The sequence below is a fragment of the Mustela erminea genome, chromosome 4 (genome assembly GCF_009829155.1).
Source record: "Mustela erminea isolate mMusErm1 chromosome 4, mMusErm1.Pri, whole genome shotgun sequence".
NCBI lineage: Eukaryota > Metazoa > Chordata > Mammalia > Carnivora > Mustelidae > Mustela > Mustela erminea.
Window position 1 is genome coordinate 612863 of NC_045617.1, and position 22888 is coordinate 635750.

Here is a 22888-nt window from a genome sequence, read left to right on the forward strand (position 1 = left end):
AGCCTGTGGCCTCCTGTTTGTAAAGAGTGATGCAGGTGGCGCGGGGCCACGTGACGAATCACGGAGCGCTTGGCCCAGCCCTTCAGAGAGCCCCGGAGCTTCCTCATCCTCAAATGGGACCTGCAGGTATTGCCTGATGGGAGTTCTTACAAGGATCTCCCCAACCCCATACACACCTCGCTGAATTCCTTACGAGCGGCTCCGACCCTCCCGCCGCCTCCACCTCCCCTGCACGCCCATGATCTGACATCCGGCTTCTCGAAGCTGTTTACAGCAAGTGAGTGACCTTCCTCTGCAGACCTCACGGCACTCCTCTCTGTCCCCAGCTTCTCCTCCAGATGCATTTTGAGTCTCTTTCCTTAAGAAGGACTTGGCTGGTCCCCATGGAGAGTCCCTGTTCTCTGAAAGGGAGGTACATGCAGAACATCCCCAAAGGAGCCATAAGGCCAAAGAAAGAGGCCAAGTCCAGCTTGAGGAGAAATGGTTGGTTAAGGGGACCTGCGGACAGAAGCGCATCTTGGGCAGCAGTGTCGGCTAGACCTCTACACGCCCACCTTCCTTAAGACCCACTCTTTCAGCCCTGGAGGGCAGGCGTACCTGCGGGGGACCGGCGAGGGGCAGAATGGTTAGGAATCGTGTGTCAGAGTCCGAGCTCCGGGGCAGGGCAAGCAGGTGAGGCCCCGGGTGTAGGCCTAATTAAGGGTGCCCTCAAGCAGAAGGATGGCCACAGAGTGGCCACCGTGGTGGGTGTGTCCAAGATGACCTCGGTCTGGTCCCCGCACACCCCTCCTACCACAGCCCTCAGCAGACGCTATTCTTCCGCTCCGTCCTCGACACAGCCGCTCTGGCCTTCAGTGCCCCGGCTCCTGGCAGAGCCTCCGTGTGTGTTCACGCCTCTTCACGCCCGCGTGCCGCTGCTGCCCACGGCCCCTGGCTGGTTCCTTCTCCTCAAGACAAGGGCTAGGGGACCCCAGCCTCCGTCTCTACTGACTCCTGCTACCGTTCTTTGTGCCTTCGATGTGCACACGGAAAGCTGTCTAGTGAGGCAGTCCCCACGCAGGCGCTGCTCTGCTATGAACAAACTCGGATGGCCACAGTCCTGTCTTGAAACACCAGTGCCCCAGAAGCATGACTCAAATTTCCGCTGTTCTGCTGCACTGACTGAGGAAGTACATCACATCGAGCGCAGACCTCACAGCTAGTGCCCAGCCACAGATCGCCACACCGATGGCCCTCACGCAGCCCGGGCCTCCTCGCCAAGCCCGTCAGTGACAGGTCACTGCACCCGGTTACTCCTGCCTCCGGCCTCAGCACAGACAGCAAGGAGTGTAGCTGTATTGCCTCCTTGCCTCCCAGTGACAGCCCCACAGGGTGTTTTACAAAAATGGACCATAAAAAGAGCGTTCCTTTTTACATTAAAATTTTGTTTTATAAAATGTGCCCAAAAAAGTTGAAAGCACATCAAAGAAATAAGTGAGGAGCTGACAGTGAAATTGGATGTGATTAGGAAATTTGAAAATGGCAAGAATGAGGCCCCGACGATGACCTCAGCCTGCATGACGGTCCTGTCCAACAAGGAGAGAAAGCACGGTAACGTTGGGTCCACATCTGACTGTTTGTGTTGACAAGACGTTCTTCAGCTGTGGACAGAAGATGGTAACTAGTAACGACAGAGCCCGGTGCGTCTGGCTAGCATTCAGGCCAAGTGTTGGCATTACTTGTCACGTCGAAAGAAAACTGTTATTACAGACAGAATGAAAAGCGAGTTCACTGCAGTCAAGTCTGGTCGTGTCCTTTCGGAGGCCCACAGAGCTGGTCAGTGTTGAGCTCTGGTTAAGGTGCTGGGCCAGGCCAGGGCACTGCTGGGAACCCTGCATCCGGGTCACACAGATCAGTTCGAGCAGGTGACTGACAAAGGGTGAAGGGACACTGATGACAACTTCACGTTAAGGACACTTGAAGGTGTCGTATGACACTGAAGACACAAAACGTCAGATGTTGGGATGTTATCAAGGCACAAAAGGTACGTGATGGCAGGAGAAAGCAAGTTCCAACTACTCTTGGCAAAGTGTTTACACAGAAATAAAGCACGAATTCTTGTGTTTTCCGTATTTATAGTTTACTAAATATTAGTTTTACAATTTAAAAAATGCTCTATACATTTACAATTGGCAGTAAGGGAGTTTTAGACGTTTTACCAAAAGTTTTGGGCAATTATAAATTTTCTCTCTGATCACTCAGATCACTGTGCGGTCTCAGTTCCTGCGGTCGTTTTTACAGTCCAGTGCGCTCCTGAAAACTGGGAAGTCTGTCCTCTAGCTTCCTGACTCCTTGACCAGCTCCCGTTTGGTGACCCCTTGCCCTGGCTCACCTGGCTCCTCGGTTCACCCTGTAGACTCTGCTACCATCAATCGCTGTATGACCTCTGAAATCCTGGACGCCAGCAGGTTATTTTTATACAACCCTTTTCTGTCCTTAGGACTCAGCACTGTAGAATCCTACTGAAATCTCCACCCGATGCCATAACCCACCATTAAACAGCTCCCTTACAAACACACTCCGGTTCCTTTGCCTCTCTTGCCGCTCTGGGAAAACCCTTCCTGAAGGAAACGCATATTCATAGCCTGAATTCAAGCAGCTCAGTCTGACTGAGAACATGGAAAAACCGGACGGACTGGTTTCCCTTGAAGCCGCCCACCGAAAACAAACCACTTGGCCCCAGGAATGTTGCTCCTCCTCCTCCCCCCTCCTCTCTCACTTCCGGGGGTGGTTTCACCTCCTATTTCATCAGAGGAAAATCTTCCAAGTTTTCCAGCAGCGAGTGTCAAGACCTCCCTGCGCCTGCAGCCACATTCTGCTTCCGTCTTGTCGCAGTGGATGGACTGTGTTCTTGCTGCCGGGGGTCACCCAGGCCCTGTGCCGGCCGCAGGCCTTCCCGCAGCTGTCTCCCCTAGCTCCGCACCTGGTGTCCCCTCTGCGCCCCCTCGCCAGCATCCAAGCTTGCTCGCCTCTGTCCCACCGTAAAGACGACCGCCCTGTTCTCTAGCTGCTTCTCTCTCCAGTGCCGGCGCAAACTTCCTCCCACGTGCACCTCCTCTTCCCACCTCGAGGGACTTCAGTCTAGCTTCTGGAGTTGTCACACCTTAGAAACAGCTCAAAATAATGAAGTTTGCTTTTTGGCCCCAATTTGCTAAATACAACGGACATTTCTCTGTCCTCATCTTATTCAACCTCTCCGTTGAGACGGTTGACTGTTCCACTGTATGAAACGCTCTCTCCTCGGAGTTTACAGCGTCTGTCACTTAGTTTTCTGCTCCTTTTCTGTTCCCAGCTGGGTGCATATAAGGTGGTGTTGATGAACGAGTGAATGATTCCTCACGGTCTCCATCGCCTAACGTAATTCTTAGTTCATAGTTGCTTTTCCTAAAATATTTGTGGAATAACTGGATGGACATTATTATTTTAGTCCTACAAATGAGGAAATGGAGATTGAGAGAGATTAACAATTCACCCATTCGCTATGGACCACGCCGCTATTACGTGACACAGGTGGTACTGACCACAATCTTATCTCATTTTATTTTTCGAAGAGAGGGAGGGGCAAACGGAAAGGGAGAGAGAGAGAATCCCAAGCAGGCTCCACGCTGAGCAGGGAGCTCCATGCTGTGCTCAATCTCACCACCCTGAGATCCAGACTTGGGCCAAGATTAAGAGTCAGGTGTTCAGTTGACTGAGCCACCCAGGTGCCCTCAAAATATTAACTCTTTAAAAAAAAAAGATTTTGTTTATTTGATGGGGCGGGGAGTGGGGGGGGGGATGGAACACAGCAGGGAGAGTGGGAGAGGGAGAAGCAGGCTGCCCGCTGAGCAGGGAGCCTGACGTGGGACTTGATCCCAGGACCCCGGCTGAAGGCAGAAGACTGAGCTACCCAGGTGTCCCCCAAATCTGAACTCTTATCTTAGTTCCCACCATTCCCTCAACTCCTGGCGTCTGCCTTCACGTACGCGACTTTCAACCCACGCGGGCTGGTGTGCCTTTTCCCACCTCTCAGTCTTTTTCAGGCTTGAAACCCTATTTCCTCTTCCGATTGTCCCTTCACCTGGACTTGTCCTACTCCAGTCTCTTAAGATACTTTTCAAATTCTATGTCAACCTTAAAATCGTCACTTTTGTACTTGTGAAAGTTAAGCTGCCTTTAAATACATTTACATATTTGTGTCCTGGCCTTTCAGAGCGGAAACTGCCCGTGGGTAGGGATTGTCATCCACAGAGGGTCTCCTTAATATTCCGGCCATAGGGGCGCCTGGGGGCTCAGTGGGTTAGGCCTTTGCCTTGAGCTCGGGTTATGGTCTCTGGGTCCTGGGATGGAGCCCCACATCCCGCTGTCTGCTCAGTGGGGAGCTCGCTTCCCTCTCTCTCTGCCTGCTTCTGATCTCTCTCTCTGTCACATAAACAAATAAAATGTTTAAAATAAATATTCCGGCTCTAATAGTATCATTGACTTGGAATGATGAGTTTTGAACTTGTGTCCGAGAGTGGGCCAACCTCGGGGCATATATCCAGTTACCCTCTGAACACGTCTGCACACACTTCATGCTGAGTTCTCCCCAGGGGATCTGAGTGCGGCCCTGAGCAGTGAGAGAGTTCGGGGGAAAGCAGATGATCTTTCTTGGTGGACTCAGGCCATTTTTTTCAGCGGGTCCGGGGCTGTGAGTGCGAGCAGAGTTTAGGTTCGGAGGGCTTTGGGAGCGTCCAGCCCTGGTGCATTTCTGAGCGGACCCGGACAGGGTCAGGAACCGGCTGCCAGACCTGTGGCACCTTTCCCAGGTGCGTTCGCCGAGTGGAAGCAAAACCGCAGAGAAATCAGTCCTGGGCCCACTGTCCGGAAGGAGGCCGCTCTCGGACCAGGACGTGTCCGCTGCGGGGTCCGCCCCGCAGGTCTGTGTTCCCTTGTCGTCGCGACGGTCCGCCGTGTCCCTGGAAGGTTCGGTCCCGCCGTGCTCGGGTCGCCCTGCAGAGGCCCAGGTGAGGCCCAGGAACCGGTCCGTCCAGCCCAGAGAAAACTCTCCCCGCGTGTCGCCGCGTGACCAGCGGCCGTCGCCGGGGACCTCGGCGCCGCGCGGACCACACAGGCGGCCCCGCAGAGTCCGGAGGGTCCCCCCCACCCCCGGCTGCCTCCCGGGCTCCCCGCGGCCGGCCGCGGCCCGGGGCAGAGTCCCGCGTGCGAGCCGCGCTCCAGCCGCTCTGGCCGGGGGCTGCGGCCGGCCGCGGGGCGGGTTAGAACCGGCCGGGACGCGCGGGCAGCGCACCAGCCCCCGCGCAGGTGCCCCGGAGCGGCGGGGAGCGCGAGCCGCCGGCGGAGAACAAAGGCGGCCCAGGGCGGTGGCCAAGGCCGCCTCGCGAGGAAACGGGCAGAGGCCCCCACGGCCCCCCGGGACTCAGCCCACGGGGGCGGGGGCGGGGGCGGGGCCGGGACGGGGGACCCCCGGGGGGAGGGTCCGTCGGGAGACCGGGGCGGGGGGACGGGGACCCCCGGGAGAAGGGGGCAGGGAGGAGAGTCCCTCGGCGAGGGGGGCGGGGCGGAGGGGACCCCGGGGGCAGGCGGCGGAGGGTCCCGGGGAGGGGCCGGGGGCGGGGGCGGGGCGGCGGGGACCCCCGGGCGGGGCGGCGCGGGCGCGGTGGGAGGAGAGGGCGGGCGCGCGGCGGGGCCGGGCCGGGGGCCGCGGGGAGGGGGCGGCTGCGAGCGCGCCGAGGGGCGGCGGGCCGGGGCGGGGCTGGGGGCTGGGGCGCCGGCGGGAGGTGGGGCCGCGGAGCGCGCCGGGCTGCGGCGGGCGGGGAGGCGGCGGCGGCGGCCGGAGGCTCGCGCGGGGCCGCGGGGCGAGCGGGGCGAGCGGGGCGAGCGGGGCGGCGGCGCGGGGCCGGGGGCGCGGGCCGAGGGGCGCCGGCGCGGCGGGAAGAGCCGGGGCCGGCGGCGGAGCGGGCTGACGCGCGCGGGCCGCCGGCGGCCTCCTTCCGCCCCCTCAGCCGCGGCGGCCGGGCGGCGCGCTGGCGGCGGCCATGGCGGTGGCGGCGGCGCTGGCGGGCCGCGGGGCGCGCGGCGGCAGGGGCCGGCCCCCGGGCGGCGGCGGCGGCGGCGGCGGCGGGCGGGCGGAGGGGGCGGGGCCCGGGCGGCGAGCGGCCCGCGCGGCGGCGGCGGCGGCGGCGGCGGCAGCGGCGGCGGCGGCCGGGACGAGGCGGCGGCGGCGGCGGCGGCGGCGGCGCGGGGCGCTCGGGCTGATGGCGGCGGCGGCCGGCCCCGGGACGGCGCTGTCCCCGCGGCCGTGCGACAGTGACCCGGCCACCCCCGGAGCGCCGTCCCCGAAGGTGAGGAGCGGCGGCCGGCGCGGCGGGGCGGGGACGGGACGGGGCCGCGGGGCGGGTGGGGGGGGGGGGACGGCGAGGCCGCGCCGCGGGGGGTCGCCGCGCCGGGAAGGGCCGGAGGCCGCGGTGTCGCCCCGCCGAGGCCGCCCTCCGCCCGCGGCCCGGCCCCTGAGGCGGCGGGGGCGGCCCGGCCCGGAGCGCGGGGCGGGGAGGGCGTCGCCGGGGCTCGGAGCGCGCCGGGCGGAAGCGGCCCCCGGGGTGCGGCGTCCCGGCGGGGAAAGCGGCCCGGAGGCTGCGGGGCGGCGCGGGGACTGCGTTGGGTCGGCGGGAGCCCCCGTCGCCCGCGAACTTCGCCGGGAACTGGCGCCGCCCGCAGCAGCCCCGCGGCCCCCGACCCCCGCGCCGCCCTTCCGGGCGCTGAAGCGCGGGAGGCGCCGTGTCCGCGAGCTCAGGGCGCCGCGTGTCCGGCCGGAGGCGCCCGAGAGCAGCGGGGCCGTCGTCCCGGGCCGCGGGGCCGAAGGTGGGGCCCCCCGGGAAGCGGCCGCGGGGGGGGCTGGGCAGGGCGCGGGGGGGGCGCCCCGGTCCCCGCAGGCCCCTGCACGGCGCACTCGCGCGGGACGCGGCCTCTGAGCGCACGCGGGGCGCCGCCGGCGGAAGTGCTGCCGCGTTGCGGGGACTTTGCCTTTTTAACTTTTTCCGAGCGATTCCACCGGCGGCGGGGCGAGCGCTCCGGCGCCGCGAAGCCCCCGACGGGCTCCGACGAGCGTCCGACGAACGGGATCCCCGCGTCCGCTTAAAGCGAGTCGTTCCCGCAGCGCGGAGCAGGAGGCGCCCCGGCCAGTCGCCGTCGGACGTCGCGGTCACGTCGCGGCCTTTACGGGACGCCGAGTGGCCCGCTGGGCCTCTCGGGGCGCGCTTCCCCGCACGGAGCTGCCCGCACCCGCACCCGCTCCCGCGTCTCCGTCGGCCGACACGGAGCGGCCGCGGCCGGCAGTGCCCGTGGGGACCCCGGCGGAGCGTCCAGGCTCCTGCTGTGCGGGACCGAACTCGCGGCCGGACGACCCGGCCCGAACACGTGCGTCCTCGTCGCGCGGGGCCGCGTGTCCTGCCCGTGTGTCAGGGACGAAACCGAGCCTCCGCGGCGGGGCGGGGGCCGCTGCCCAGACGTGGGCCTCGCGGCTGCGGGCTCCGGCGTGCGGTGTCGGGGGCGCCCCGCAGACCCGCTCACGCCTCCGCTTCGGCGCTGCGGCGCGGGTGACGCCGCTCCGGAGGGGCCGCGTTCGCTCGTCCGAGCCGGTGCGCCTGTTTGCTCGGAGGTCACGTCGGTGACCCGCAGCTCCGGGCCGGGCGCAGGAGGGCCGCGCGCGCGCTGGGTCCGGCGACGCCGGGTGTGCGGCCCCGGGCGGGAGGCGGCAGGGAGAGCACAGATGCCCTCATGGGACTGTGTGGGTCACTTTTCTGTTTACTTTCCTTCCGGGTCTTGCCGCCCCGCGTTGTGGACCCGCGTTCATGAGAGCGCGAGGAAACGCGGCTGTGATCCCTTGTCCTTCAGAAGCCTTTACGTGGAGCCTTTTAGCAAGTCTGGGAAGACACGTAATCACTCTTTCCTAATGTTTTTACTGTTTCTCTTACTCTTTGACTTTTTTGGATGTATAGGATGACACTGAAGACAATTCAAATGATGGGACCCAACCGTCCAAAAGGAGGCGCATGGGCTCGGGAGATAGCTGTAGGAGTTGTGAGACTTCCAGTCAAGACCTTGGGTACTGACCTTTCATTACTCGCTAGTGTTCTCGCTTCCCCGCGGTACCCTCCCCGGCCCTGCTCGGACACAGGTAGTGACTAGAAACCGCAGAATTTCTGTCGTGTTCTGTGTGGGACGCAGCATTACGTTCGCTGCTCAGTGCGATTTAAACATTATTGTGATGAAATCCACGTGTAAAACCCGCCATCGTAGTGACATTGGGGTGTGTCACGCAGTGGCACGGTTGCGTCCAGCGTCCTTCAGCTGCCCCCTGCGCCCCTCATGCTTCTCTACTGCGCGGAAACGTGCTGGCCCTGAAGCTGTAACCGTTGCCACTTCCTCTTTCCCCCGCGCCCGGCAGCCACCATCTTCCTTGCTGACATTTTGGGTTTGCCTCGTGTACATGGATGGAATCCCACAGCTCCTGTCCTTTTGTGTCTGGCTTCTTTCAGCATCGTTTCTTGAAAGCTCATGTTGGAGGCTGTGTCAGAATCTTCTTTCTCTTTAGGGCCGAACTGAGCTCCTTTGTGTGGACAGACCCCTCTAGTCTGTCCTTTCATCGGACGGACAGTGGGGTGGTTTCCCGCCCGGACTGCTGTGAACTGTGCTGGGTGAACGTTGGGCTGTAAATAAGTGTTCAGTCCCTGTTTTCAGTTCCTTTGGGTGTATCCCTTGGAGAGGAGCGCTGGATCGTGCGGTCATTCTGTGTCTAGCACTTGGAGGACCCACCAAGCTGCTTTCCACAGTGAGCACCTCATGTTCTGTTCCCAGCAGCGGTGCAGTGTCCAGCGCCGTTGGTTCTGTCCCACTTCTGTGAATGGCCATCCTGCGCGCTGTGAAGTGGCAGCCCGGTGTCATTTGCATTTGAATTTCTGTAGTGGCCAGTGAAGTTGACCACCCTGTCAGTACTTCTCTGTGGCTCCTTTGGGGGGGTGGAGAGGAAATGCAGAAAAGCATTTCTGAGTTGGGTTGTTTGTTCTGTTGCTGTTGCACAGCGGGAGGTTTTTATGCGTTCTGGGTGTTAATCTCTTGCCCATCTGCAATTCTTATTCTGCCGGTTGCCTTTTCACTTTGTTGGAAGAGTCCTTTGATGCACAAAATTTTTAATTTTGTTGAAGTTCAAATCATTTTTCTTTTGTTGCTCATGGTTTCGATGTCCTATCTAGAACCGTTGCCAAATCTAAGATCAGGAAGAGTTACTGCTGTGTTTTCTAGGAGTTTTCTGGTCTGGTTCCTCTGTTGAGGTTGTTGATCTATTTTTGAATGTGATTGGAGGTAAGGGTCCAATTTCACACTTTTGCATTTGGATATCTGATTTCCCAGCACTGTTTTTGAGAAAACTCTACTATTTGGTCATTACTTCTAATTGGATGCATAAAATAGTGTCCTATTCTTGCCGCTGTGTCCCCTGGTGAGATTTAGAGGTTGGGTTGGCAGGTCCGGAGCTCTGTCGCTGGATGGTCAGGACTAGGACTGGTCCGCGGGACTCGGACGGGTCCGCAGGGTTGGGACCGGGCACTTCACACCGGGTGTGTTCTGTGTTTCTGGCTTTGTGGAGGTCAGGAGAACAAACAGTACGGTGTTTGAGAAACAGGTTTTTGGAGTTCTGCTTTCTTAACTGTTTGACTCGCTGAACAGCATGTGGGAAACGAGGGGGGACTTTGTGCCTTGGGTGGGAGAAATAGCGGAATAGGTGTTGAGCCCAGGAGAGGGAATTCTGGAGAACGTTGCCACCATTTTGGCCGTGTAGACCTCTTACGCCACAGAATTCCTCTACAGCGGGCCGTGCTGAGCCTTGGTTCTTTGGGGTGTGTGGTCGTGGGCCGTGCACTCTTGTTCGGTTTCTCACACTGCTTGCTTTCTCTCCCTCTGCCCGTTCTGTTGTGTTCTTGGACGCACAAGACCGGGGGATCTCGTATGTATGGCAGAGTCAGAACACTGAATGAGAATTTCACTAATTAAAGTAGTTCTCTAAAATTCCTAAAAATAAAACTCAAAAATAGATCCTTAAAATAAAAATGAATAAAACTTAATAAAAGCCACATTTAAGGCATAATACATATTTCTGTGCTTAGCTTTAGCTACTACCCAGCAGAAAATTTGATAGAGTACAAGTGGCCGCCTGACGAAACAGGAGAATACTATATGCTTCAGGAGCAAGTCAGTGAATACTTGGGGGTGACCTCCTTTAAACGGAAATATCCAGGTATTACGTCTTAGTTTATGTAACAGATTAAGCCTGACTTTGAACTACTAGTAATTGTTTTTGATAAGTTACCAGCTTCTGGATCTTTGCGTATGGGTTATGTGTAATACATTGTCCGTTCTGCTGCTGATTTTCCTTACTCCTGTCACCCAGTACTTCTCTCCGCTCTCAGCTTGCTCTTATGCCTTGTAAATGGGCTTAAAAGGACAATGTGGAAGGTGAATTTCCTGGGGAAGAGTCTCAGAAATAAGTCATGTTGTGGCTGAAAGCAGCAGGAGTTTGCTTTTCCCCTTGCTCCCTGGCCTGAGTAAGGGAGGCGGCCACACGGGGCTGGGTCTGGATTTGAGAAAAGCTGTCGGTGCGGCCAAGTTACTGTTCTTGCTTTGGGTTATTCTGTTTTCAACTTTAATTTAGCTTTAATTCCTTGAATTTGTAAGATTATTTGCGTGGTCTCTTGAGTAATCTTTGGAATATATAACACGCAGTACTTTTTTAAGTCCATAAAGAATTTAACTTTTTAAAAAAGATCTTAAAAAGGTTTTTAAGTTTTTAAAAGTTTGAAAAATGCATAATGTTACAAATGCAAAAGACTATTTTTCATAGTCTTTTGTTCTTTTCTTTGGAGATTTAGAGCGACGAGATTTGTCCCATAAGGAGAAACTCTACCTGCGGGAGCTGAATGTCATCACGGAGACGCAGTGTACTCTAGGTAACAGAGGCTCTGAACGGGGATTCTGAAAGCTAGGTGTTTATGAGGAGACACCGCGTGGGGGTTTGTCCTCTTTAATAAAGTGTTTTACAAAATTAATGGCATAGATTGAACTATTTAAGTGCTAACTTGTTTACATTTGGTTTTTGTTAAAAACAAAAAAAGGAGAATGACTTAACAACATTTCATAGAGGTGTGTGTGGGGGGGTGTGCAAAATTTGTATGGTAGTTTTTACAAGTCTTGGTCTTTATCTCTAGTGATGCACATTTTGCTCTGTTTTTTGTTCCATGTGATTATCTCCATGCTTTGTTGCCAGTTTTTCTTTCATAAACATTTTAATGCACCGTGGCTACTTTTTAATGTGAAACCATGGTTGTTCATCATAGCAGTTGGTCTGACGCGATGCTCTGACTTTGGAAAATGGCCTGTATGACTTGCGTGTGTGCTGGTGCTTCTCGTGGAGTGTGAATGGACTCCATGTAATATTCCTAGTGTACTGAGTTTGAAGACTGAGTACTGCAAAACTAAGTACAAAAGACTACTGAAAAACTCGTTTTCTTCTAATATCCTTCCTTAGTTAAGGATATTAGATTAAGGATAATCCTTAATCTTCAATGGCCTGTAGTTAGTATGCACCGTTATTTAGCCATTGTTTTTAATAAAGGGTATATGTTTATAGTATGTTGAATCTTAAAAAAATGTGGTTGAAAAATTGATTTATTTTCCTTTGCAACTTGATGAGTTTCCTTTTTTAAGTGTTTGACCTTATATTATGAATATTGTTTTTTGTTTTTTTTTAAATGTATTACAGTATTTTCCCTTGACTACTGGAAAACTTTAAATATAGAGTAGATTAAAGAAAAAGCAAATTTTGAAAACTACTTTTGCTCACAGCCTTAAAAGATTTTTTTTTTTTTTACCTTTTTTTTGGTGTAAAATAGGTTTAACAGCATTGCGCAGTGATGAAGTGATTGATTTAATGATAAAAGAATATCCAGCCAAACATGCTGAGTACTCTGTTATTTTACAAGAAAAAGAGCGTCAGCGAATTACAGATCATTATAAAGAGTATTCTGTAAGTATTGAGGTGACTGGCATCTCTTGCTTGGTTGGGGAGAGTGACATGTTGTGCAGTCACATGTGACTTCCCACTGTCATACTTTTATTTCAGCAACTGCAACAACAGAACACTCAGAAAGTTGAAGCCAGCAAAGTGCCTGAGTACATTAAGAAAGCTGCCAGAAAAGCAGCCGAATTTAACAGCAACTTGAACCGGGAGCGTACGGAGGAGCGAAGAGCTTACTTCGACTTGCAGACGCACGTAGGGCTGCTTCGCGTTCTGAGTTCCGAGCCTCCCTCGTGCTCGCCGGGGCAGAGCGGGCGGGGCCTGCTCTGCCGAACCGTTGTTGCTCTGTGCCGGCAGCAGCGCGTCCTTTTCTGCCCCAGAAGTTAAGACAGAACTTCTGACCATGTGCCTGTGATACTCTGCTTGCTTCTGTGTGTGCGTGTGTGTGCGTGCGTGTGTGAGTGTGTGTGAGTGTGTGCGTGTGTGTGTGTGCGAGGGAGAGAGAGAGAAGGGAGGGACGTGTGTTTTGCTCTGAGGTCGATATCCTGCTGCTTGTGCCAAAGGTTCTTTTAAGAAATTCCCATCTCCGTTCACTTAAGACTCAGTTGCCACGTGAGGCTGGAGCTCGCTCTTCTCGTTCTGTAGATGAGGACGTGCGTGGCGTTGCCCAGGCCCCTGCTCTCTGCGGGGGCCGAAGCGCACACGTGTCCCTCAGCGCCGATGGCTGCGATGAGCCACATGCGACTTCCCTGTATCGCGAGAAACACTGTCCTGTGCCCTCGGGCTCTGGTTCCTAATGTCTCCTGCCGGGGAGGGGGCGCCGCGGAGAACGGTGGCACCGTGCTCTAAAACCTTGATTCCGAGGCGCAGTCAGTGTTGCATTTCTCTTCACCTTAACCCAGGTCATCCAGGTGCCTCAAGGGAAGTACAGAGTGTTGCCGACAGAGCGAACCAAGGTCAGCTCCTACCCGGTGGCCCTCATCCCCGGACAGTTTCAGGAATACTACAAAAGGTACTCACTGGTTTTATGACCATTGAGCAGAGTGGCCGCCCGACGGGCGCGACCACCTGCTTGTCCCCGCCGCGCGGCCGCCCCTGCTGCTGCTGCACCCGGCGAGCGAGAGTGTTGCTCGTCTGGCGTTCCTGACGGATCGTCGCGGAAACCCAGGCTAGCAGGGGCATGTTGTTTGAGAATCTCAGCTTTTACGTCCGCCTTAAACCTTACGTTCTTGAGGAAAGAGACTGTTCCTTAAAGGCTAGTGTGTAAAATAGAAAGTCATATTTAAATCATGCGTTAGCAGACTTAAAAGCGATATGCCAGGGTAGCAGGCCCTTTGCTTTTTGCTGTGTCTGCTAGGCAGTGCTGAACGCAGATTGCAGGGTTTGGACAGGGGATGCCTGTGGGTGGGAGTGACACAGATGTGTCCTCTGGTGTGGCTGCTGCTGATCTCTAGTGTCAGACACAAAGGGTTCATTTGTTTTTTCAATAATGTGGACCGCGTACTGGCGTGCGGCAGTGCATCCGCTGATGCGGCCTCGTCCGCTGGGGAGGCGGCCGCGTCGTCAGACCCGCCCCCCCGGGTGGAGCAGCAGTGATATCTCGGGGAGCAGAGCTGGGGCGCTCGGGCCGCATGGCTTCTGTGCAGGGTCCTTAATTGCCCCAGTTCCCACTTTAGTCTGCTGACTTCTTTCTCCTCTTTTTGGGTTGAAGATGAAGGAGAGAGACATGATCTTGATAATAAGAATCAAATACGCATGTTACACTCTTAGTCTGGTACAAAAACGTTTAAGCTTTTTATTACTTTTCTTACTTGGTAAAAATGAAAACTTCCTTGTTACATCTGTAGTCATTTTCCAGAAGTAGCTGGGCCAGCAGGGACAGTTGGGGCTGCATTTGAAGCTCGTGGGTTAGAGCAATCCTGTTCCTCACAGACGGCAACTGACGGTCGCTTCTCTGAGCCGCAGGTACTCCCCGGATGAGCTGCGGTATCTGCCGCTCAACACCGCGCTCTACGAGCCCCCCCTGGACCCCGAGCTGCCGGCCCTTGACAGCGATGGTGACTCGGACGATGCCGAGGACAGTCGAGGCGACGAGAAACAGAAACACAAAGGGACTTCGGTAGGAGTGCTGGTCTTCACCAGGAGGTGCCCCTTCCCCTAGAGGGTTTGCTGATCGCTTTCCCAGATGTTGAATGGAACGTGCATCGCCACCCTCTTTTCGAAAAGGGGCAGTTGCATGTGCTTTCCTGAATGCTTTCATCAAGAAAATTATTTATTCTGTGCATTAGTAGAGACAGGCTATGGATGGCCTTTGGTAAGTTTTATTTTTAAAGTTGCCTTTCAGGTTATCACAGGCAGGTTCCAAAAGGGCACCGGACATGAGTTTACAGTCCTGTGTTAAACTGTCCTGGTTTGGGGAGTACAGGAACTTGTGTTCCTATTGCTTAATTTTTTAAAAAAATATTTCTTGTATTTATTTGAGAGAGAGACATACGGTGACAGAGAGCACAAGCAGGAGGAGAGGGACAATCAAGCTCCCTGCTGAGCCGCGATTCCCCGCTCTGGGCTTCGTCCCAGGACCTCGGGATCTTAGCCCACTGAGGCACCCCGTCCTACTGCTTAATTAATAATTTAGATTTCCTATAGGAAAATTTGAAGGTGTTATTGTGTAGGTTTTTCTTGTACGACTTTTTTTTTTTTTTCCCTCTTTTTAAAGCAAAACGCAGGGGAGAGTTAGCGCGCTGGCCGGAGGGCGGAGGAGAGCAGAGGGTTTGATGAGATCGGGCGCGGCGCGCTGAGCGCTCGGGCCGTCTTAACCCTCCTTACGGCCAGCCTGCGCCCGAGAGTGTGCTCCGTTAAATGGGCAGTACATTTTTTTGTCAGCAACAACTTCTAAAATGTTTGATGATACGTGTTACGTAAAATAAGATGCTCTTCAGATATTAAAGCGATGGTGCCACTTTTTCCTGTCCTACTGGTAAAAGGGGAGCTGCGGCGGGAGCAGGATTTATCGAGGTTGATTTTTACTCACTCTGCCGTAGTAGTCTGTGGGGCGCCTGGGGGGCTCAGTGGGTTGAGCCTCTGCCTTCAGCTCAGGTCATGATCTCAGGGTCCTCGGATCGAGTCCCGCATCGGGCTCTCTGCTCCGCGGGGAGCCTGCTTCCTCCTCTCTCTGCCTGCCTCTCTGCCTACTTGTGATCTCTCTTTCTCTGTCAAATAAATAAATATAATCTTTTAAAAAAAATAAAGTAATCCAGCATTTCAGGAGAGCATTTAACAGTTTATACCAAGAATTTTAACTTCCACAGAATTTGACCTAGCAAATATACTAACAGAGTTTACCTGAAGGATAAAATTTAATTAGGAAAAACATGGCCATTGTAGTGTTAACAGTATTTTTTATAATGGAAATTAGGAATAAATTTAATGTCCATAAATTAAAGGTGATACATTACATTTACATGACATGTGGTAAAATGCATATAATACTTAAAACAGTTGGAAAAGCCCATGCACACACACTCAGTGGAATCCACTGTGTGTGTGTGTGTGTGTGTGTGTGTGTTTAAGATCTTATTTAAAGACTTACTTATTTTAGCAGAGTGGGGGAGGGTCAGAAGGAGAGGGAGAGGGAGAAGCTTAAACAGGCTCCACACTAAACAGACTCCACACTGAGCGTGGAGCCTGACATGGGGCTCGATCTCACGACTCTGACCTCAGCCAAAACCAAGAGTCAGTCGCTTAGCTGACTGAGCCACCGAGGTGTCCCACCAGTGTTCTAATAAAATGAGGGATACGTGTAGGTGGGGTAAATGTTTGAGTGTGTGCATGTGTGAATCTGGGTATTTATGCAGACACACAACTGATGCATTCACGTTTCCAGGGGTTGTCTCAGAATGTTTATCAGAGTAGTTATGGATAACCTAATTTTCTCACGTAAAATTTTCATAATTTACATGAGCATAGCATTTTTATTTAACTAGAAAATTTTAAATTAATAGATGAAGAATTCAGTGATGAGATATCGAAGTGCTAAACTTTGAACATATAAAGTATGTCAGATACTGTCATAAGGACTTGTGTGGGATGCAAGATGGAGCTTGAAGAACCCGTGACACTCACTACTCAGGAAGAATACCCACACTTATCTAAGACAGTGTATTTTTTAAGCAGTTTTTTGTCTGAAACAATGCCCCCCGTGGTTGAAGCACCAAAGCCGACAGTCCTGTCGTGTTACGTCAGGAGACGGTGTGTTAAGGTACTGGCTGGTGTGAGTGGAGTGAACTCTGTGCTCTCACGTATTCATAAGGCAGGTGGGTGACTTTTAACACGACTTCTTTCAGTCTGCGCTGGAAAAAGCTTTTTCTATTTAGCTTTTTATTTTTAGATTGATGGAACTTTAAAACTTTTTACAAATCACAGTCCAGTCTGTGAATTCCAAGGAATCTCTGTTTGTGTTTCTGACCTCCAGGACAGCTCCTCTGGCAACGTGTCCGAGGGGGAAGGCCTTCCCGACGGCCAGGAGGAGCCTTTCCAGGGAAGACAGAGATCCAAGGACAAAGCTGCTACTCCAAGAAAAGACGCTTCCAAACGTTCTGTACTGTCCAAGTCAGTCCCTGGGTACAAGGTAGAAGAAAAAAGCCCCTGACTCTGCTTCCTTCCTGACCAGCCTCTTTCCCCGACATAGTTTTAACTCTGACCTCCAGAGCGGGGGAGCTCTGCCTGCCGCCCCCACTCGCTGTTCTGTGGTGTGTGCCCTCTGTCGGCTGCCTTCTCTTCTGCTTTCTTTTCTTGGTGGCTTTGCTGTCACTTTGGCCTCTGGTTCAGCTTCTGTTTCTGGAGATGTACAATTCATAAGAAAATCTTTTTTCGACTTTTAAACAATAACCAGGCAAGTATGGGTTTTTAAAAAAATTTATTTCGTAGGCAGAACTTTATAGTTTGTTTCCTTGGAGTAAAGAACGTCACTCTCTGACGTCTAAAACATGCTAGTGTTGAGCAGAGCTGAGCTGTGAGGGACGGGTGGATGGGCTCTTAGAATAAGCTGCCTCTTCCGGAAAGAGATCTGGGTTTTATCCCGTGAATATTTGATCCGTTGGCCAAATTTAGCTGACCCTGCAACGGAAAGTAGTACGACCTGTCACTTACATTATGGTGATTTGTAGCCTAGCCTTGGCACATAGCGTCTCTAACTCCAGGACCGGGATGTAGGCACCATTTAGTGACGTAGCCTGGCTCAGAGTAAGGCCGTGTGCTCTCAGCCATGTTTCTGTCAGCGTCTTCCCCTTCAGCAGTCTAGGTGAGAGGTGAGTAGCCTTACCCCTGCGTGGGGGTTTTGGAACGTCCTGGAAGAGGTGACATCAGCTGCACGGTTTTACGTTCTGGACAGTAATGGTAAGATAGACCATTCATACAGTCTGGGTTCTATCAGATTATGCCTCTTATTGTGGTTATGAAGGTGTTTGGAAGGAGCATCTTAGAGTAAGGCGAGGGAGCGGTTTGCTGAGTGGGACTGTTGAACCATCTTGTCGTGTGTCAGGATTGGGGTCGCGGTGGATGATCTTGAGAAACAGGTGCGTGCGGGCTCCCGGCCAACTTCCCTTCCCCAGCTGGACCCTTCTTGCGGTCCGCTCGCCTTTCTTTTCCTGAAGTAAATAAAGCAACTTAGCAAATTAGTGTGTTTAATCCACATTCAGTTTGAAGATGCCTTTATATAATCAGTTTAAAAATATATGTTTTTTCAGCCTGTGGCAAGCAAATCTTAAGCTTCGTTTGGCAAAGGTCGGCTTCCAGGGATGGCTTCAATAGGCCGCAGCCGTGCGATTTTATACTTGTTTTTACACGGAGAGCTTACCTAATTTTTTAAATGTAAAAGCTGTAAATTAATGCTTCATAATTGAAAGCAAGTGAAGTCCAAAGAGTTAGTCTTGGAAAGCTAGCCTGCCGTGTGCCGCGGAGGGCACTGAGCACGGAGGAGACCGTTCACCACAAGCCTGGGTTCATCCTGGGTTCGGAGGGGAGAGTGGTGAGATACATGTTTTAATAGAGGCTGAAAAAGAAGAGTTATTCCACAGTATCATTGATTTAATCTAGAAGAAATCCTATAGATTAACCTAAATTGATATTACTCAAGGGAGTGTAATATGCAAAATACACATTTTATAATTTCTGTGAACATTTTTAGCACCTAAAAATGTTTCAGGTGTTTCAAAGTTTGGAACAACCAGTATCTAGACTTAATACATTAATATGGACATGTTTGTTAAAAGTAACCTCTCTATGAAAAATATTAATAAGCCAAGATGTGCCTAAATATTCGGGTGCTGACAAGCTGAAGGTCATATATATATAAATATGTTGGAGTTACAAGAAATGACGACGTATCTGATGTCTTGCTTAATAAGATTCACTAGTGCTTGCCCTTAATTTGTAGGACAGTATTGTTTAGGTTACATTAACCTGCAGTGAAAGCATAATTGTTAGGATTCAGGCCTATGCGACAAGTTTATAATTAACGTCTATACTATATTAGTGTTACCGCGAAAGTCTCCCTTATCTTTGGTTCTTTCCCGAGCAGGAAAGTCAGTGTATTGTGAGCCTTTTATTTGAGATGCTGAGAACCATTAGGATGGGTATTTTAATTTTCTTGTCAATAGTGAAGCTTTGATGTTGTTGCAGTTACTAGAGGTAGAGCAGTCAGACACAGGGTCTGTTCCGTCAGTCGCCGCGGGAGTTCTGCGCGGTTCCCTTCCTCCTCCATCGGAGGAGTCTCCGACAGAGACGAGCTTCCCGGCTGGCGGTCCTGGCTGTGGGCAGCGTGGCTTCTCAGAGAGCTCGGAGTGCTTGAGTGAGCAAGGAATGGCCATAGGAAATGCTACAAGCTCTCTCTTTCTCTCTCTCTTCTCCACCCCTGTCACTCCCTCTTTTCATCAAGATGAAGACTATTGGGTAAGAAAAATTTTAAGTGGCTCAACAAAATATTATGATTTTAAGCTTAGAAGTAAACCTAGAATTTTCTTGGTGTCCCTTTTTTATCATAGGTGTTTAATGTATATTTTAATGGCTGTAGAACTTGAATTGCTCTAGAATGTGAATGACGAGCTTGTGTTTGATTCCTTTTTGACGTTTGTAAAGGATCTCCCATAAGGAGTTCTTTTAGAATTTAATACTGTGTAGTTACGTCCCTGACTTCAGTGAGAGATATTCAAGTACTTGGTATGCCAGTATCTAACTTCAACTACAAGTATTAAATAAGTCTGTCCTTTACATTCAGTGCAGGTGCCATGGCCAAGAGTTCTTATTTCGGTGTATCGAGAGAGCTTTCTGCTGTGTGTTATGGCAGTTACAGGTGTGGTCAGCACCAGATCAGAACTTGGATCATAGAAGTGCACTTCCGGGTGTTTTGTATTTAGGTGTAGGAAACACAGAGAGAACCTCCTGCTTAGAATGTAGCAGCAGCAGTGGAGGGTAACTGCACTGCGAGACGCACACGGTGCGAGCATGGGACACGATCCGTTTGTTGGGGGAGCAGGGTATGAGGACACACGTACAGGAGATGTAGAATAGTTAACGGGAAAGTTCTCTATGTATGTTTTAACTTCCATATTTATTATTTTGTAGAGACATTTGTGATTGTTTAGAGTTACTGTTTTTATTATATTTATGTATAAGGTTGACTTTTTTTAAATAAATAAGCCAAAAATTATTTTTGAATGCCTCTGTCATCTTTTGCAAAGAAAGACAATTTAAAACATAAAAAATTTAAAGAATTAAGAACAAATTGTTTAGGCCTAACAGGTTTTGAAGGTGGCAGGGAGACATTTCAAAGCTGGAATGCTGTATACGAAGGTGGAGTTTCCTTGAGGCTCCTCTTTGTTTCAGTAACTTAGGAGAGGGACAGAGAAGATGCGTTTGGCGGGGTTGGAATAAAACATACCACAGTCCTGCTGAAGAGCATCTCCCCGCAGGTCCTGTGCGCACATCGGCCGGCCCGTCTCCTACTTGGCCCATGCGTGCCCTTCCTTCTCTGCCTCCGTCACTTATGTGTTCAAGTAGCGTGAATGAACGTCGTCTCACTGTGGTCAGAGCTGTGGTGTTTGTATGTTCCCCCTCCCAACGACCGTAGGTGCCCTGCATCTTTTCTTCTTCGTCCTTTCCAGTGTGTTGCTCAGTGTTTTTTTAAAGCCCAAGTACTTTCATCGGATTGAGCAAGGCTTTAAGCTGCACAGTGAATGGTACTCAAGAATATGAGGGTGTCTGTGATTTATTTAAGTTTTTTTTTTTTTTTTGGCTTGTCTGAAAACTTACTTTCCTCTTTTATGTTTTGTATCTCATGTGGAATGCTTTCTCCCTAAGCACAGGCTCTTTTGTTATTAGATATGCAAAGGAAATAACCACAGCTTGGTTTCCAGAAACACTTATGCACATGACAACGAATGGATGAGACATCTTTCAATTAAAAATGTTAAAACATTGATTCTTGTAACTTAGATTTCATAGATCTGTTTTTACAACTTCGGAAAACAGTCCGTTTTTAAACAAGACCAGTATGTAAGCTGCTCCACACGGAGCCTTCCGTTTGTCCGGTAAGCCCGACTATACACGTAATGGTCATTTGGTACCTGGATTTCCTCTTCCCGGTAATAGAGCAATTTTTCGTTACAGTCTTCCCTTCTAGTTCACGTAGGGAGTGTAGGATGCTCCATTTAATCCTAACACGAGATCACGTTGTTGACAGAATTTTTAAAAGAGATCTGAGGCTTTAGTCGGGAGGCCATTGTATGTTGAAAGCTGGCTCTCAAGTTAGGCCCTTCCAAAAGATCCTCGTTAGCAAGTTAGCCAAGAGTAAAGATAAGGCAGTCACAATTCCTTATGAACCCACAGTAAGTTCTTCTGGCATGAATTTATAGCCCTCTTCTACCCTTCCAGCCAAAGGTCATTCCAAATGCTCTATGTGGAATTTGTCTGAAGGGTAAGGAGTCCAACAAGAAAGGGAAGGCTGAATCCCTCATACACTGCTCCCAGTGTGACAATAGTGGTGAGTACCGACCTGTCTTCTTCGCATTGTAACCGCCCTGTTCGTTGCTTCGAAAGCCAGGAGTTTTAGTTGTCAGCTAGACCTGAATCAAAGAATCATCAAATATAGAGAAGAAGCCCATGTATTTTTCTCTACTTCTTATATTTTCATTTCTTTGGTGATTAAACATTGTAGCCATACTCGTGAACTTGAAGAAAACTAGCATTTTATTATGCCATATTAAAGTTCAAAATTCTTTTGTGAAATACTAATGTTGGTTTTGGTTTAGGCCATCCTTCTTGCCTGGATATGACCATGGAGCTTGTTTCTATGATTAAGACCTACCCATGGCAATGTATGGAATGTAAAACTTGCATTATATGTGGACAACCCCACCATGAAGAAGAAATGATGTTCTGTGATGTGTGTGACAGAGGTTATCATACTTTTTGTGTGGGCCTTGGTGCTATTCCATCAGGTAAAGACTGAAAAAAGGAGGAACATTATCTTTGAGTGAAGGGATTATCCCAGCGTTTTTTAAAAGGCTCCGCATAAACACCATAGAGATCCTTCTGTTCATAAGACGTGACCAAAGCTGTGATTATCCAGATAACGTCCACCTGCTTTTCTTTGCTAGGTGACCCGAGTAAAAAATGGGATGTCCCATCCAGGTGCTGGAAGCAGAGTTCACCATACAGGGAACTCATGTCTTTCCACTGGAAGAACTAAAAGCAAGAGCATCAATTTGTTTCAAAGCCTTGATTTTATTTTTAGCTCATCTATTCAGAAACTTAACAAAAACGACCGCTGCGCCTTATAAATATTAAACCAGATTTCTATAAAATGAGGCGGCAGCATGACAATTCCAAATAACTTTGGAATGAACACAGAGTTGGAGAATAAATCACAGTAATTGGACTAAAATATTACACATAATTGTGTAAATTTAGAACTTATTTGCATAGTTAACACTGTATAATACTTTTATAAAATACATGCCTCGAGCTAAGTTTCCTGGGAACCATTAAGAAGCAGGCGACTTGAAGTTCTGTAGTGACTCGGACAGGAGTACCCGGCACAGCTCACCCGTGGTCAGCTTAAAGTGCTGTGTCTGGTGTGCGCCCGGCCTCGGGGCTGCCACTGGGCAGCAGAGAGAAAGGCTGAAGACAAGCCAAACTCTGTAACAGGTCTTCTCTGAGGATTTCTGTATGGAACTCTGAAGTAGGATAGTGACTGGATTTCAGAAAGGATTGTAGAAACTTTTTAAAACCAGTATCACTGTAGAGAATCGCCCCCGCCCCAGCCCCCGGCACTGAATTTCACACAAGGTACTGATCGTGCTAACTGAAGGGAAGTTTACGTTTTTCTCCTTAGGAAACTCGTTAGTGCCCTTCACGTCACAGATCCACAGAGAAGTACCGTTAGTGATAGCTGAGAAAGGAGAGCCAAATGGATTTAAAATTCAGTCCTAAAACATTAAACTTCATACTATATTAACTAACAATTTTTCTCCTAGGTCGCTGGATTTGTGACTGTTGTCAGCGAGCCCCCCCAACACCCAGGAAAGTGGGCAGAAGGGGGAAAAGCAGCAAAGAGGGATAAAATAGTTTTTGACCCCAATATTGTAATATGGATTTAAATGAAATATTTGGTGCCAACTTATTTACATTCTCAATTTTATGCCAATAAAAGATTTCTGAAACTAACTACGTGCTTAAAATCTGCCAGTTGATTTGTTCTAAGCTACTTTTACCCTTGAAGCCAATTTCAAGTAGAGAGAGAATCTT

General features: G+C 51.2%; 2 protein-coding genes across 3 annotated transcripts; one reads left to right on the forward strand and one right to left on the reverse strand.

The window, feature by feature from the left end:
* Positions 1–542: 542 nt before the first annotated feature.
* Positions 543–6058, reverse strand: LOC116587914 (basic proline-rich protein-like). The gene is made up of 4 exons (XM_032338400.1): positions 6039–6058; positions 5314–5980; positions 4590–5266; positions 543–597 (listed from the first exon to the last, which is right to left on the reverse strand). Exons 1-4 carry the CDS (start codon positions 6056–6058, stop codon positions 543–545), a joined length of 1419 nt encoding a protein of 472 aa, XP_032194291.1.
* Positions 6059–6235: 177 nt separating this feature from the next.
* PHF10 (PHD finger protein 10) lies at positions 6236–22808 on the forward strand. Of its 2 annotated transcripts, none has more exons than XM_032338428.1 (12): positions 6236–6362; positions 8016–8122; positions 10179–10309; positions 10935–11018; positions 11961–12094; positions 12191–12340; positions 12988–13097; positions 14051–14204; positions 16557–16712; positions 21014–21122; positions 21391–21579; positions 22618–22808. In XM_032338428.1, the coding sequence occupies exons 1-12, from the start codon at positions 6276–6278 to the stop codon at positions 22701–22703; spliced, it is 1497 nt and encodes a 498-aa protein (XP_032194319.1). In that variant the 5' UTR covers positions 6236–6275; the 3' UTR covers positions 22704–22808. The 2 variants fall into 2 exon arrangements, with proteins under 2 accessions (XP_032194319.1, XP_032194320.1); XM_032338429.1 differs by having other exon boundaries at positions 10941–11018.
* Positions 22809–22888: the final 80 nt, after the last annotated feature.

Excerpts from the sequence above, each read along its gene's own strand:
- PHF10 (XM_032338428.1), top strand. The coding sequence starts at position 6,276 with ATGGCGGCGGCGGCCGGCCCCGGGACGGCGCTGTCCCCGCGGCCGTGC. Across the intron at positions 6,363-8,015 it reads CCGGAGCGCCGTCCCCGAAG|GATGACACTGAAGACAATTC; the intron begins GTGAGGAGCGGC and ends TTGGATGTATAG. Across the intron at positions 14,205-16,556 it reads AGAAACACAAAGGGACTTCG|GACAGCTCCTCTGGCAACGT; the intron begins GTAGGAGTGCTG and ends TCTGACCTCCAG.
- LOC116587914 (XM_032338400.1), bottom strand. The coding sequence starts at position 6,058 with ATGGCCGCCGCCAGCGCGCC. Across the intron at positions 5,267-5,313 it reads CTCCGGGGCACCTGCGCGGG|GGCCGGCCGCAGCCCCCGGC; the intron begins GGCTGGTGCGCT and ends AACCCGCCCCGC. Across the intron at positions 598-4,589 it reads TGGGGAGAACTCAGCATGAA|GTACGCCTGCCCTCCAGGGC; the intron begins GTGTGTGCAGAC and ends GGTCCCCCGCAG.